Raw genomic sequence first — 16,410 nt, forward strand, 5'->3', positions numbered from 1 at the left:
AACTTATTTCTGTATGAGTTGAGATCAGTTTATTTTTCAGGTTTGTCAAGAACTTTTGTATGAATCATGTAATCGAATGAATAATTTGAGAAAAATTAGAAACTCCAAGTAAAGACAATTATATCTGTCTTTGTATATACATATCAGTTAGACAAGATCATTTCGTACTCGATGCTTCGGTTTACTCTGTGCGTTTATCGGTTCGCCTCTTTGGAAATCAAACTCTGGACGCTTGCAGTTAGTTGATCACTGAGTAGTGGCCAGTTTCCTGTATGTCAAGTCTCTGACTGTGAAGCTGGGTGACAAGGGCTTGAATCCTCCAGGGAATATCAGTATCAAGATTACAGGTACATCTTGCTAACGAATCACAATTAGTATGAATTTTTTGTCGACTATTCTTAACAGCCACTTTACAACTGTAGATACGTTAGCCTAGTTTTTTGCTGATCTGTCTTGGGAATGTGGATTATTTTATATACAGATTAAAAGCTACTGTTTTGACGATTGGTCATCTGCTAACCTTAAATAATTTTTTTGTAAATGAGGTACCTGTTATTTGGAAAAACTCCACGATGAATCTCTGATGGGATGTTCACTAATCTTTAATTACTAAAACAAACAAATATTATTTGGCCTGACAACAATATAATTTACTTTCCACTCCGGTCTTAACTAGTATAAACAAACATTGTATATATACTTTGAAAATCGTTCAATACTGGAATTATTTCCAAAATCTACTTCATTGATGCTCACCTGTTTTTTTTAAAATTCGAACATAAAGGTTATTAAATATTATATTCAATCATGACTTAAACGGATGGTTAGATTATCGTTGTGCTTGATGTATTAAATTTAATAATTTCCCAACATTACATTCATGGACCCGACACCTTAAGTTATCTATAGCAAACTAGTTTTGAACATTAAGACATGTTACTAATAAACGTTTTTCATCTATCCATCGGAGCTGTTACATTTGATTGAATCTCAACTTGTACACTAGCTTATGGGTTTTCCCGTTGTATTAAACCTACATCCACTTTACCGACTAAAGTAAACTCACGAACTAGGTGATAATTAATGACTTTAAAATTGGTTTAGGACAACATTTACAGGTGTTTATTAACGGAATACTCAGTTGATCGGTTCTAAACTACTGAGGTAGAAAGTATAAATCCTGGTGTTAAACGAAAACTGTTATAGATAAACAAATGTTCAATGAATATACTAAAGTAAAAGCAACTTTCAATAATCTTAAGCGGATATGGTTGTCATAATGAAATACGTAACACCTATCTATGTAAATACCATACAACTACTGAATGTTGCTGGACGCTATTGCCTAAAAATGACTGATTATGATATTAGTTACTGAATATTAGTAAGTAACATAATGTAACATACAAAAGGGAATCCAACAAGAAAGAAGTGACAGTAAAAAGGTGTGAGACTCCATTGTTTCTCTACTACTTAGCAACATTAAAGATGGTGGAAGCCCATTTTGAGAACTAGATAAGTGTTTGTTGTTGCCAAGGTGTCATAGTAACTGCCTGACTTACTCTAATTAGTAAAAATCGACCATCATAAATTCAGTGCACTTGACAGCCACCAGATATGTTTGTACTTTCATATGTCAATAATTTTATTTCCTTAAAATAGGTCAAATGAATGTTTTGAATTTCAATACTCACAGCTTTTCTACATTTTATCAGTATATGTTTGTTCGAACGTTCCGGGTATTAACTCCGCCTGTAGCTCTTCTAGAGTTACTGCCGGTCCCAAGCCCGGGTAAAGGAGGAGGGTTGGGCATGGGGTTAGCGTCCCCATCCCGTAGAAAACTAACTCGCTAAAAAAACGCTTACCAGAAAAATAATTCAAACCATTTTAACTCTGCCCTGAGAGTTAGAAGGTCTTCATTTAGAAGAATTATGACGCTTCATGGTGAAAGCCGAATTCCTTCGGAAGCCACGAGGCCGATGCCCCTTCTAACAACCAGAGCAAAAATTTTTATAGGTACATGGAACGTTAGAACAATGTGGGAAACCGGGAAGACCAGCCAAATAGCAACGGAAATGAGGAGATACAACTTGGCAGTACTGGGAATCAGCGAAACCCACTGGACCCAAGCTGGACAGAAAAGGCTAGCTACGGGAGAGATGCTGCTATACTCCGGTCACGAAGAGGAAAATGCTCCACACACACAGGGAGTTGCTCTAATGCTGTCCAAAGTAACACGAAATACACTTGTACGATGGGAATCCCACGGATCCAGAATCATCAAAGCATCATTCAAAACAAAGAAGGAGGGGATCTTAATGAATATTATCCAATGTTATGCACCCACCAATGATAGCAACGACGACATTAAAGATCAATTCTACGAGCGGCTGCAGTCAATCATAGAGAAATGCTCAAGAAAGGACCTCACCATTCTGATGGGAGATCTAAATGCCAAGGTCGGAATAGACAACACTGGATATGAAGATATTATGGGACGACATGGACTGGGTGAGAGAAACGAAAATGGAGAAAGATTTGCAAATTTGTGTGCATTCAACAAATTAGTCATAGGAGGCACAATATTTCCACACAAACGTATACACAAGGCTACATGGATCTCACCGGACCACACTACAGAGAACCAAATAGACCATATTTGCATCAACAAGAAATTCCGAAGGACAATGGAAGATGTGAGAATCAGGAGAGGTGCTGACGTAGCTTCAGATCACCACCTAGTTGTAGCCAATTTAAAACTGAAGCTAAAAAAGAACTGGACAAGTGGACAAACAGCAATACAAAGGTTCAATACAGCCTTCCTTCGAGATACTGACAAACTCAATGAATTCAAGATAGCTCTCAACAACAGGTTCCAAGCCTTACGGGATCTACTGAAAGAAGAAGAAACTACTATGGAGGACAACTGGAAAGGCATCAAGGAAGAATTAACTTCAACGTGTCAAGAGGTTCTCGGTCTAAAGAAATACCATCATAAGGAATGGATCTCTACAGAAACACTGGACAGGATCAAAGAAAGGAAGAACAAGAAGGCAGTAATAAACAACAGCCGAACACGAGCAGAGAAAGTCCAAGCACAAGCTGAATACATAGAAGCAAACAAGCAAGTGAAGAGGAGCATTAGAGCCGACACGAAGAAATACGTGGAAGAATTAGCAACGACGGCAGAAAAAGCTGCTAGAGAAGGAAATATGAAACAGCTCTACGATACAACGAAGAAACTATCAGGGAAATACAGTAAACCAGAGAGGCCGGTCAAAGACAAAGAAGGCAAGCCAATCACTGAAATTCAACAACAGCGAAACAGATGGGTAGAATACTTCGAGGAACTCCTGAATAGGCCGGCTCCAATGAATCCACCGGCCATCGCAGCAGCACACATAGATCTTCCTATAGATGTCAATCCACCAACGACGGAAGAAATTAGAATGGCCGTCAGACAAATCAAGAACGGGAAAGCAGCAGGACCCGACAACATACCAGCTGAAGCACTGAAATCAGACATCGAAGTAACCACAAGCATGCTTTATCTTCTATTCAAAAAGATTTGGGAGGAGGAACAAGTGCCGATGGACTGGAAAGAAGGACACCTCATCAAGATGCCAAAGAAAGGAGATCTGAGCAAATGTGAAAACTACAGAGGCATTACACTACTGTCAATACCAGGGAAAGTCTTCAACAGGGTGTTGCTGAACCGGATGAAGGATGCAGTAGATGCCCAACTTCGAGATCAACAAGCTGGATTCCGAAAGGATCGGTCGTGCACAGACCAAATTGCAACACTACGGATCATCGTCGAACAATCAGTTGAGTGGAACTCGTCACTATACATCAACTTCATTGATTATGAAAAGGCATTCGACAGTGTAGATAGGAGGACATTATGGAAACTTCTTCGACACTACGGAGTTCCTGAGAAGATTGTCAATATTATCCGGAACTCATACGACGGACTACAGTGCAAAGTAGTGCATGGAGGACAGCTGACAGATGCATTCCAAGTAAGGACCGGAGTCAGACAAGGCTGTTTACTCTCTCCCTTCCTCTTTCTTCTGGTGGTCGACTGGATTATGAAGACCTCGACATCTGAAGGAAAACACGGCATACAATGGACAGCTCAGAACCAATTAGACGATCTGGACTTCGCAGATGACCTAGCCCTCCTATCACGTACACGTGAACAGATTCAGATAAAGACAGCCAATGTAGCAGCAGTCTCTGCATCAGTAGGCCTCAGCATACACAAAGGGAAAACCAAGGTCCTCAAATTCAAAGCGGAGAACAGCAATCCAATCACCCTTGATGGCGAAACTCTGGAAGATGTAGAATCCTTCACATATCTGGGAAGCATCGTCGATAGACATGGAGGTTCAGATGCAGACGTAAAGGCGAGGATTGGCAAAGCAAGGGCCGCATTCCTACAATTGAAGAACATATGGAACTCAAAACAACTTTCAACCAATATCAAAGTGAGAATCTTCAATACGAACGTCAAGGCAATTCTACTGTATGGAGCTGAAACTTGGAGAACTACAACAACCACAATCAAGAAAGTACAAGTATTTATAAATAGCTGTCTACGCAAGATACTCAACATCCATTGGCCGGATACCATCAGCAATAGCCTTCTGTGGGAGAGAACAAACCAACTTCCAGCTGAAGAGGAAATTAGGAAAAGACGATGGAAATGGATAGGACATACATTAAGGAAATCGTCAAACTGCATCACGAGGCAAGCTCTAACTTGGAATCCTGAAGGGAAGCGGAAAAGAGGAAGGCCAAAGAACACATTACGTCGGATAATAGAAGCAGATATGAAAAGGATGAATTACAACTGGAAGCAGCTGGAAAGGATTGCCCAGGACAGGGTTGGATGGAGAATGCTGGTGAGCGACCTATGCTCCTTCACGAGGAGTAACAGGTGTAAGTAAGTAAGTAAGTTCCGGGTATTATGATTTGAATATCAATACTTAGATTTCGCTTCAAGATTTTAAGGTTGGCGAAACGGTCTTCAGATAAATCCACCACTAAACTAGTATACAGCCACGTTGGGAATTTGATGTTGAACTTTTATTTAGAAATACATCAATAAAGTACGTCTAACATGGCATAATTTTTACTCAGTTTTTAATGATGTTTAAGGGTTTGATAATCAAAACAACAATATTTATTTTTATCATATGAGGTTCTATGAAGTACCTTTCCAGACCCTACGTAATCTATTACATAAAGTTACCGTATAGACATGAAGTCAGCTATAATTTCACGTAATAGCTGGAAGTGAAGTAAAGGGTACACATATTCCTTTGCCTTATATTTTCGTTACTTTATATATTTTGTCGGAATTGAATTTAAGAATTTGAGCTTTTAGTACCGGTTTTTGGCTTTTATTTATTTTAATACATAAATATTGGTACAAGGGGGCACCGGAAACATATACGCCACACAAATCATTCGATATGTGAGGGCTAAAATACTACTTGCGCGTTCAAACTGAAAGAGGTAGTTTTCTTAGGGAGCTACATCCCGAGCCTTTGACCCACAGGTCTAATCCACAAGCAACATCAGAAGATGCAGTCTAATGGTAGTCGGTGAACAACAACAGGTTCATACGCCATTTGTTCTTTAAGGATCCTGGAGCCAATGTGCACCATCGGTTTGGAATCAGAGTTTTTCAACTCCCCTAGGTGGATCCTCCGAATCCACCGAACCGAATAAAGCTCCGAACATTTGCTTTTCGTCCTCTCAATTTCGTAAACAACACCCACACTGCGAGAAGGTAATGGGTAGGACTTCTCTAGCAGTAGTTGTATACGCGTGGTCATGTGAGAACATTTTGAGGAGAGGTGGCTCCCCCCATCCTTGGCATTTGGGGGATACACATACATTCTAGTGATAATCTAACTTCATGCAATATAGAGATATAAGGTCAAATACTAGTGTATTCATGGTACCTATATTTCAGGCGGGCGAGTGAATATGGGAATTAAATTGATAGAGAGTAATACTCACTGAATTGCCAAGCTGAGGGTATTTTGGATACTAGTTAACAGTTAATTCTGCTGTGCTCATTTACCCTGTATTGAACAAGTCTAAAGAAATTACAAGTCCTTTGTCAGTCAGTCAGTCAGTAACAACGTTTTAGGAGACCAGGAATAGCGTTCCACGTACTCGAATCGTTTGCCCTAGCGGTGCGAGGTGATAAAGAGACGTGAGGAGGGTTAGTCATGGAGCTAAGAGAGGTATTAGGAGGTGTAGGAAGGATTTGAATGTGACCAACTTGGTCTCGTGTGCTGTTACGGGTAGTGTCGGTCATTATGTTAAGCCCTAATACCTTATTCTAGCTTTCGGACAAGCCAATCTACCCATTCTACTTGAGTCATATTTTCACCTTGTTTACTGTTCGTCCATCAATCAGACCGCATCTGTTACTCCTCGTGAAGGAGCATAGGCCGCTCACCAGCATTCTCCATCCAACCCTGTCCTGGGCAGTCCTCTTCAACTCCTTCCAGTTGTTTTTCATCCTTTTCATATCTGCTTCTATTTCTCGACGTAATGTGTTCTTTGGCCTTCCTCTTTTCCGCTTCCCTTCAGGATTCCAAGTTAGGGCATGCCTTGTGATGCAGTTTGACGATTTCCTTAATGTATGTCCTATCCATTTCCATCGTCTTTTCCTAATTTCCTCTTCAGCTGGAAGTTGGTTTGTTCTCTCCCACAGAAGGCTATTGCTGATGGTATCCGGCCAATGGATGTTGAGTATCTTGCGTAGACAGCTATTTATAAATACTTGTACTTTCTTGATTGTGGTTGTTGTAGTTCTCCAAGTTTCAGCTCCATACAGTAGAATTGCCTTGACGTTCGTATTGAAGATTCTCACTTTGATATTGGTTGAAAGTTGTTTTGAGTTCCATATGTTCTTCAATTGTAGGAATGCGGCCCTTGCTTTGCCAATCCTCGCCTTTACGTCTGCATCTGAACCTCCATGTCTATCGACGATGCTTCCCAGATATGTGAAGGATTCTACATCTTCCAGAGTTTCGCCATCAAGGGTGATTGGATTGCTGTTCTCCGCTTTGAATTTGAGGACCTTGGTTTTCCCTTTGTGTATGCTGAGGCCTACTGATGCAGAGACTGCTGCTACATTGGCTGTCTTTATCTGAATCTGTTCACGTGTACGTGATAGGAGGGCTAGGTCATCTGCGAAGTCCAGATCGTCTAATTGGTTCTGAGCTGTCCATTGTATGCCGTGTTTTCCTTCAGATGTCGAGGTCTTCATAATCCAGTCGACCACCAGAAGAAAGAGGAAGGGAGAGAGTAAACAGCCTTGTCTGACTCCGGTCCTTACTTGGAATGCATCTGTCAGCTGTCCTCCATGCACTACTTTGCACTGTAGTCCGTCGTATGAGTTCCGGATAATATTGACAATCTTCTCAGGAACTCCGTAGTGTCGAAGAAGTTTCCATAATGTCCTCCTATCTACACTGTCGAATGCCTTTTCATAATCAATGAAGTTGATGTATAGTGACGAGTTCCACTCAACTGATTGTTCGACGATGATCCGTAGTGTTGCAATTTGGTCTGTGCACGACCGATCCTTTCGGAATCCAGCTTGTTGATCTCGAAGTTGGGCATCTACTGCATCCTTCATCCGGTTCAGCAACACCCTGTTGAAGACTTTCCCTGGTATTGACAGTAGTGTAATGCCTCTGTAGTTTTCACATTTGCTCAGATCTCCTTTCTTTGGCATCTTGATGAGGTGTCCTTCTTTCCAGTCCATCGGCACTTGTTCCTCCTCCCAAATCTTTTTGAATAGAAGATAAAGCATGCTTGTGGTTACTTCGATGTCTGATTTCAGTGCTTCAGCTGGTATGTTGTCGGGTCCTGCTGCTTTCCCGTTCTTGATTTGTCTGACGGCCATTCTAATTTCTTCCGTCGTTGGTGGATTGACATCTATAGGAAGATCTATGTGTGCTGCTGCGATGGCCGGTGGATTCATTGGAGCCGGCCTATTCAGGAGTTCCTCGAAGTATTCTACCCATCTGTTTCGCTGTTGTTGAATTTCAGTGATTGGCTTGCCTTCTTTGTCTTTGACCGGCCTCTCTGGTTTACTGTATTTCCCTGATAGTTTCTTCGTTGTATCGTAGAGCTGTTTCATATTTCCTTCTCTAGCAGCTTTTTCTGCCGTCGTTGCTAATTCTTCCACGTATTTCTTCGTGTCGGCTCTAATGCTCCTCTTCACTTGCTTGTTCGCTTCTATGTATTCAGCTTGTGCTTGGACTTTCTCTGCTCGTGTTCGGCTGTTGTTTATTACTGCCTTCTTGTTCTTCCTTTCTTTGATCCTGTCCAGTGTTTCTGTAGAGATCCATTCCTTATGATGGTATTTCTTTAGACCGAGAACCTCTTGACACGTTGAAGTTAATGCTTCCTTGATGCCTTTCCAGTTGTCCTCCATAGTAGTTTCTTCTTCTTTCAGTAGATCCCGTAAGGCTTGGAACCTGTTGTTGAGAGCTATCTTGAATTCATTGAGTTTGTCAGTATCTCGAAGGAAGGCTGTATTGAACCTTTGTATTGCTGTTTGTCCACTTGTCCAGTTCTTTTTTAGCTTCAGTTTTAAATTGGCTACAACTAGGTGGTGATCTGAAGCTACGTCAGCACCTCTCCTGATTCTCACATCTTCCATTGTCCTTCGGAATTTCTTGTTGATGCAAATATGGTCTATTTGGTTCTCTGTAGTGTGGTCCGGTGAGATCCATGTAGCCTTGTGTATACGTTTGTGTGGAAATATTGTGCCTCCTATGACTAATTTGTTGAATGCACACAAATTTGCAAATCTTTCTCCATTTTCGTTTCTCTCACCCAGTCCATGTCGTCCCATAATATCTTCATATCCGGTGTTGTCTATTCCGACTTTGGCATTTAGATCTCCCATCAGAATTGTGAGGTCCTTTTGTGGAGATTTTAGAAATTTCACAGATTGAAATCATGAGTCAGCTGAAGCTAGACCACCATGGAAAACCTGGAAGCAGTAGACGGCCGTTCCCTCTTATTGTGGGACTCCTCGGCACTGCGCATCCACGATCCCGCCCCCGCGAGACTGATAGGTCCTTGGTTCGAATCTAGCCTGTTTTTGCTTAACAATAAAGTGTTGTTTTAACCTGGTCACATATTTTGTGACCTTTCTATGTACTTTGTTATCTGTGACCTTGTTAGCTATGTCGTGTGCTCATTCACTTGTGCTCACCTTATGTGTGTCTGTTTATATTTTTATTAATTCCCTGTAATTTGTATAGCATTTATTTTTGTGTGAAGAATGGGACAGCCATTGAAAACTAGGAAGCATTGGACATATGCTTCGTCCTAGTATGGGATTTTTCAGTATTATGCTCATGAGTGACTAACCTCCAGGGATAATTAAAAAAGTTTTATTGAGAAACGGTGACCAGTGACGTCCAACTATATCAGATGTAAGATAGTTATCGACTGAAAACAATGGGAAATAGTTGCGAAGATTCGCTAATTGTTTAGATACAAATATTAAGAAATAAATTTGTCTTGGTAAATATCTAAGCGTATTATTTTGGCACGATTGTTTGGAAAAAAAATCAGACAATGATAGGTAGTTCTAATATTTTTCCTAATCATACAAATTTAATAATTGGTTACCAAAAAAGATTTATGGTTTGACGATCTTATAGAACCTCTTATTATTTATTAATTGGACATATGATTGTCCACTCTGTTTACTCTTTATCATGCATAATTGATCGTTACGCTTCAATAACTATTAGTAAATAGAATGAATTTATTTGGTTCCTTAAAAAATCTACTTGAATCAGTTGATTGCTTAGATATTTGTGAGTACAGAAGAAAAAACTAGAATGAATATTTTCTTATTTCTTTAATATTCATTATTACAATTTATGGTTAGACGGCATACCTACTTGCCATAGTGTGAGATATGAATTTATTGTAGTATTGAACGTCTTTCAGTCGATTTTCATTTCTCATGTGAATCCGTATAAATGAACTAAACAACTTCAAAATATAACGAAACGCCCGTCCTGGATTCAATTGCTAACTACCATCTATCTTTGCTTGTAAAGCTTGTGACTTAAGGAAATATCGAGGCAATTCACACAGAATGCACATATGCCAACAAGAGACTGATAAATTGCAGTCCTAAACAACAATCGAAAGATACAAGGTAACAACACCAAGTGTATTTAACTTTGATCTGTATTGTAATTTTCACAGAATCATCCGCCTTTTCTCATAACTTCACATTATATTATAGTATTTGAGGCTAGAAATGATTATCTAGAACTTTCTTCCGAGAAAACGTCAGTCTTTTAGAATATATACTATGGAGAGACAGGCAAGAATTCAGCAAGGTTTTCATGAATTCCAATCACTATCCTATTCTGTATAATATTAGCCACTTGATATCTGCTTTCGCTTCTCGTAACAAAATACAATATATACTAACTGTTTTCAATTGTTTATTAATTCAAGTACTAAGTGCTCTTTTTGATGAAAGGAGACTATCATTTACTAGTAAGTGAAATTGATTGGCCGATGAATTAAGTTCAGTACCGAACTATATTTAAATGATAGGTTTCATGTGAATGCTGAAAAACAACTGTTTGTAATAAAACTTAAATATCTTGGATTTTCGTCCATTTAAGATTGTGAGTATACACAACAGAGGAGTCAAAAAACTAAAACTAAATGTGTATCTACTGTTATTTTAGTTTTTAATAAGCAGTTGACTGATAATACTTTATAATGAGAAGAGCATTTAAATTTGTAATTATATGTGATTTTTTTTTATAGCCAATAATTCCATTGATAACATCTACCAACATATATTTTAGTGTACTGACAGTTTAGTTAGCAATTACTGATAATCGCCTGTTATTTTATTTTAATAGAGAATTTGACAGATTTCTCATACAATTATCCTGTGTTAAAATAAGTACAAACATTTGAGTATAAGATATAATTCCACTACTTTTTCATCATCTAGTTATTGCATGTAATGACAGATTGTGCACTGATGTAGATTTACGATAGTCATATTAAAACTCAGATATATGATGAATCAAGAATAATGTTTCTAATAAATTCTCTTCAGATTCTACTTTTATATATCCAAATTAATAATCCGCATAGTAACCAGCTTTAAGGCAATTAGATCGTTTAGAATGATTGCATGTGAATTCAGGATTTACACACTGTTATTACGATTATCATTATTTGTATTGTTATTATTCTCATTATTATTATTATTATTATGACTATTGCAAATATTATGAGTAATTTCTTTAGTATCCACCCGTATTTATTATTCCACATATTATGTTATTTTAATTTGAAATCAAATTATTATCTCTCACTCCATGTAACCCTTATGTACTTTGATCATTAATCTGACAATTTCATTTCACAACATATATGGGTGAACAATATTTTCTTCAATTAGTTTCTTATCAGACCTTACTTCCATCTATTATATAAACTTATATAAGTTAACATTTTATATTATTCATCTCACCATTAACAGTTCTATGTTATTTTACAAACAATCTTGAATTCAAATGCTCTAATTTTCAACGATACAAGGGTCTTAAAATTAACCACATTTTGTATTAGTAGTTTGGATAAATAATTGTAGAAACTGTGGCAAATTTATTGAAAGGAAAATTCTTGATTCATATATCTGTATTTTAATGTGGGAATTTTTCAACAATAATTCTATTTTAATAGTTGAATTCATAAGTCGATTCAAACTAGACCACCATTGACGAAACAGCCATCCAGTGCTTCTGATTTTCAATGGTGGTCTGGTTTAGATCGACTCATGAATTTAATGGTTAAAATTACCAGTCTCCATAAATTCCCATTCTGATAATAAATCCATTATCTGAAAACTAGTGTCACATTTTTAAAATGTTTTTCTAAACATTTCATTATAAGCAATGGTTTCATAATCTCTATTGTTACATCTACTCAAAGCTTTACGCATGCATAGTGGCGATATATTTTTCTCAAAGTGATGTATTCTTATGATATTCTATCACTTTATCAGAGAAATACACTGAACATGAATAAACAATGAACTTATTATTACTACTTACTGAAAATTATTTAAATGTAATGATATACTACTTCGGCAATTATGACACTCGTACATAGTTGCCTAAATGTTTGAGTTAACTCTCTCATAAGTAGTAAGTGGTTCTAATTGTTTAGTTGTAGGATAACCGTATTTATCCTGTAACGGTTGTACAAGTGTGATTTATTTTGTGTTTCTATACAAACTAATTACTTGTCGGATGACTTTATTTCTGTTCAGCATTTCTAACGAGACTGTAATATGTAAATGACTGAATGAATATAATACAACTGAGTCAGAAAAAAAAGTACAATGAAAAACTTAAATAAAAGTAATTTATTTTTGGTATGATTTTAAAGATTGATGACAGTCCTTAATATGACTTCGACACTACTTCATTTCCAATTCTCAATGAATGTATTATCTTATCATTAGTCTTAAATGAAATAGTTTTCTTCGTTGTAGTAAAGATACTTTTTTGTTATATGCCAAATGATTTGAACAGTATCTTTTTGTAAATATAACACATAATTAACATAATCAATACACTCAGGAGCGAAACTGTATCTAGAATTCATATTAAACATTGTTCTTGGATGGATTAGTGATTATAAACTGAAAATAATATTTTCAGAAATCAATAAATATGTTTACAGCATTAACTATAGAAATTTTGGATCGTTCATTCCATTTTAATCTAACTTTACCCCACTGAACTAAAAGTGTATTGTATCCATGCTAATGACCTTAAATGAATGATGTATTTATATTTTATTATGAATAGGGATGATAGTTTCACTGCATTCATTAAAACTCTGGACAGAAAATATAATATATGGGTGTTTAAGAAAATGTGTAGTTATAAAAAGGTTTAGAATATTTTAGGAAAATTCCACCATAGATTGTTGAATGAAAAATCATTGTTTTATTTTAATTGTTACTTCATTCCATTTTAATATAATAAAATGTCTTACAAGTGAATACGGCTATCCTCAGAATTCGGAAATACAATCATAATTCATTGGCATTCTAGTTATTCTGTTTTACTACAGTATAGATAACTTGTTTAGACAATCTAAATGTATATACATTTGACGTAATTATGAAAGTTAATGATTAGATTATGTAATTTAACTAATTACATCTAACATTTAAATAATTCAGTTTGTAGTCACTTCGCTTTTATTCTTTTGCATCAGTCATTTTAGCTCATACATTACGTAACCATTAACAGAACATTAATATAATACAATCATTTATCAAACACTAGGATAGCTAATTTTGTTCCGGTTGATATTATTATACTGATAGATACGTATAGCCAGATTTCGTATCATAGTACACATCAGGCATTTTAATTTCAATTCCAAGAGCTTGCTCCATTAACGGTTGTAAATTCATATTTTATTAAGTGTATTCGGCTTGAAATTTAGATATTTCTGTTGATTAATCATTTCAATTCATATGGTATGTTTATGAATCCAATTTAGAATGAATATCTAATCATTTTTAATTGAAAGTATCAAATGACTATTACCTACGTCAAGCACAATTAATCTCTAATATTTTTTATGATTTTTATGTTTCTTAGTGTTCATCATCATCTTAATGTTCATCAAGTGAACTCTGTATATTATATGTAAATTGTAAAAATCTCAAGGTTCACTTTAACAGTGTATCTAAATGTAAACATTATTGATAAAGCTTACTTAGTTACTTTACTTACTCCGAGAACCGCCAAGTTGTATCTTATTTCCATAGCTATTTGATTGGTCCTCCTAGTCTCGTACATTGTCCGAACATTTCATGTACTTATAATAATTGTTGCTCTGGTTTGCAGAAAGGATATCAACATTATGACGTCCGAAGAATCTCGACTTTCATCATGAAACATCATAGTTCTTCTAAATGAAGACCGTTGAACTCTCAGAGCAGAGTTTATATAGTTCAAATTGTTTATTTTAGCGAGGTTATTTTTTACGGTATAAATTTGCTTACTCTGTGCCTAATCCTGCTTTTTTTTACCCGGAATTATAACTGGCAGTAACCCTTGAAGGGCTACAGGAGGAGTTATTTCAGAAGTAGTATTGATTAGTAATTTGACTAGTAAAATAGTCTTATTAAATTAAACATAGTAATAATAACAACAATGCTTAACAACAATATTAAATTAATCAACTTTTCTTATTGAATAATAAAAGTTGATTATTTTTCTATTTTTCCAATCGAATTATCAGCAAATTACTATTCGGTTGTGGTGAAAAAGTTACTTAGTGAAATTAGTTATTAATTTTGTTGGAATTGTTTATTTGTTTGTTTTACTGAATAATAATTGCAGGCTTAAATCTCAATGGGAAGATACAAGCCAAACAATACCAAGTGAATTTAAATTCACCCCATTGCACAAGCAAGTGGCTATCAAGACTCAGTAGCTGAGTGGTAACGCGATGGCGTTTGAAGCGAATGGTACTGGGTTTGAGTCCCAGAGTGGACATCAACTCTGATATGCAGGTACATCCAGCTGACGAGTCCCAAAAAGGACGAAACGCGCATCCTGGATTCCACTGCTAGCCACTATCCATCATTGCTTACAGAAAGTTTGTGAATTAAGGTAATATCGAGGCATACGTACAGTATGCACATATGCCAATAACATACTGATCAATTGCAGTCTTAAACCTCAGTGGGAAGATACAAGCCAAACAACATCAAGTGGAGGATAAATGCATTTATAAAATCTTATTGTATAAATTTGAAGTAAATTCAATGTTTCACCTAGTTATCTGATTTAAGCTTTTTCAAAGAAATTCTATTCATTCGCTGTAATTTTACAAATGCATTCATTCTTTTCTTTTAATTGTTTTATAATCTATATGAAAAGAGAGAAGATAAGTTGATGTGTGTGTGTGTGTGTGTAGTTTTTTCTCAATTCTTAAAAAATAAATAGAAATCGAATCAATGAAAGAAGAAATTACTTTAAATATATTTCAATATGTCGTCCAGAAGAATGAAGTAAGCTCTGTGATCAAACCATCCAGCTTAGAGGACAAAACTCCATCAATATATTTCAATATTCTCAAAGGACATTGAAATGTATAGTTTAAGTGTACTTCATTCATTTTTGATGAATTAATCTGGTATACTTTCGCAAAAAAATTTTTATTCTTATTTTATTTATGTATAATTACATAGATTTAAATCATGAGTCAATTGGAGCTAGAACACCATGGAAAACCTGGAAGCACTGGACGGCCGTTTCGTCCTAGTATGGGACTCCTCAGCAGTGCGCATCCACGATCCCGCACCCCGCGACATTCGAACCCAGGATCTATCAGTCTCGCGCCAGGCGCTTAACCAACTAGACCACTGAGCAGGCATCCAATGGTGTTAATGTCTAACTTTAACCAATCCACGAAGTCGCGCCACCGTCACCATTGTCTTCAGTGAGCTGATATCTAACAACAGACCTGGCTGAACTCGCAGAGTGCGTGATCGTGGATGCTCACTGCTGAGGCGTCCCATACTAGGACGAAACGGCCGTCTACTGCCTCCAGGTTTTCCATGGTGGTCTAGCTTCAATTGACTTATGATTACAATCTGTGAAACTTCTAAAATCTCCACAAACACTTTCTGATATATTTACATAGTTCGTAGAACTTAGATTAGAACTAAATTTAAAGATTTTAAAGTGTATTTCACTATAATTTTCCATCATTATAATATTTATGAATTTTTTGATTGACAAAGCGCAAAATATAAGGTTTTTGATAAGTTGATAAATATTTTAATGATCTGTTGATCTGACTCCGATTTGAATAGATGTATGAAAATGTTATGAATATAAATCTGTTATTGAACTTTGTGTATTACTTAGGTTAATCCTGTTTATGCCATCTCTGTAGTAAGAAGTTTAATATGGGTTGCGTTGAAGGAATTTATTTCAAGCATTTGTTTATGCAGATAGATATTTAGAATGAAAACTGAGAAAGTAAAGCGAAATGGAGAAGGCAAGTGAGTCAACTCAATCCGGTCAGAGGTGACTCGATATTTATAATCCGACAAAAATAAGTAATAGACTGGTAACAAACAACGTTAGCAGTACATACACATACGCTCATATAAAAACAGTCAAGCTTGTTAAGTGAATAATTGATAAGGTCAAAGTGAAACTTGAGAGGAATGAATAAACCGATCTATTCGAAAGCTAGAATAACCTATGTGTGCTCGACAAGGTACTAGGTACTACAGTACATATATACACTCCAAAACTAGAT

At 36.4% G+C, this 16,410-nt stretch overlaps 1 protein-coding gene across 1 annotated transcript; it reads right to left on the minus strand.

The window, feature by feature from the left end:
* Positions 1-8,335: 8,335 nt before the first annotated feature.
* Positions 8,336-15,314, minus strand: CFDP2_5 (Craniofacial development protein 2; the record flags this gene model as incomplete). The annotated part of the gene is made up of 1 exon (XM_051208210.1): positions 8,336-15,314. A coding segment is annotated over exon 1 (615 nt), but the record flags the coding sequence as incomplete, so codon positions are not given.
* Between the last annotated feature and the right edge of the window lie 1,096 nt (positions 15,315-16,410).

This window comes from Schistosoma haematobium, chromosome 4 (assembly GCF_000699445.3).
Source record: "Schistosoma haematobium chromosome 4, whole genome shotgun sequence".
NCBI classification, from domain to species: domain Eukaryota; kingdom Metazoa; phylum Platyhelminthes; class Trematoda; order Strigeidida; family Schistosomatidae; genus Schistosoma; species Schistosoma haematobium.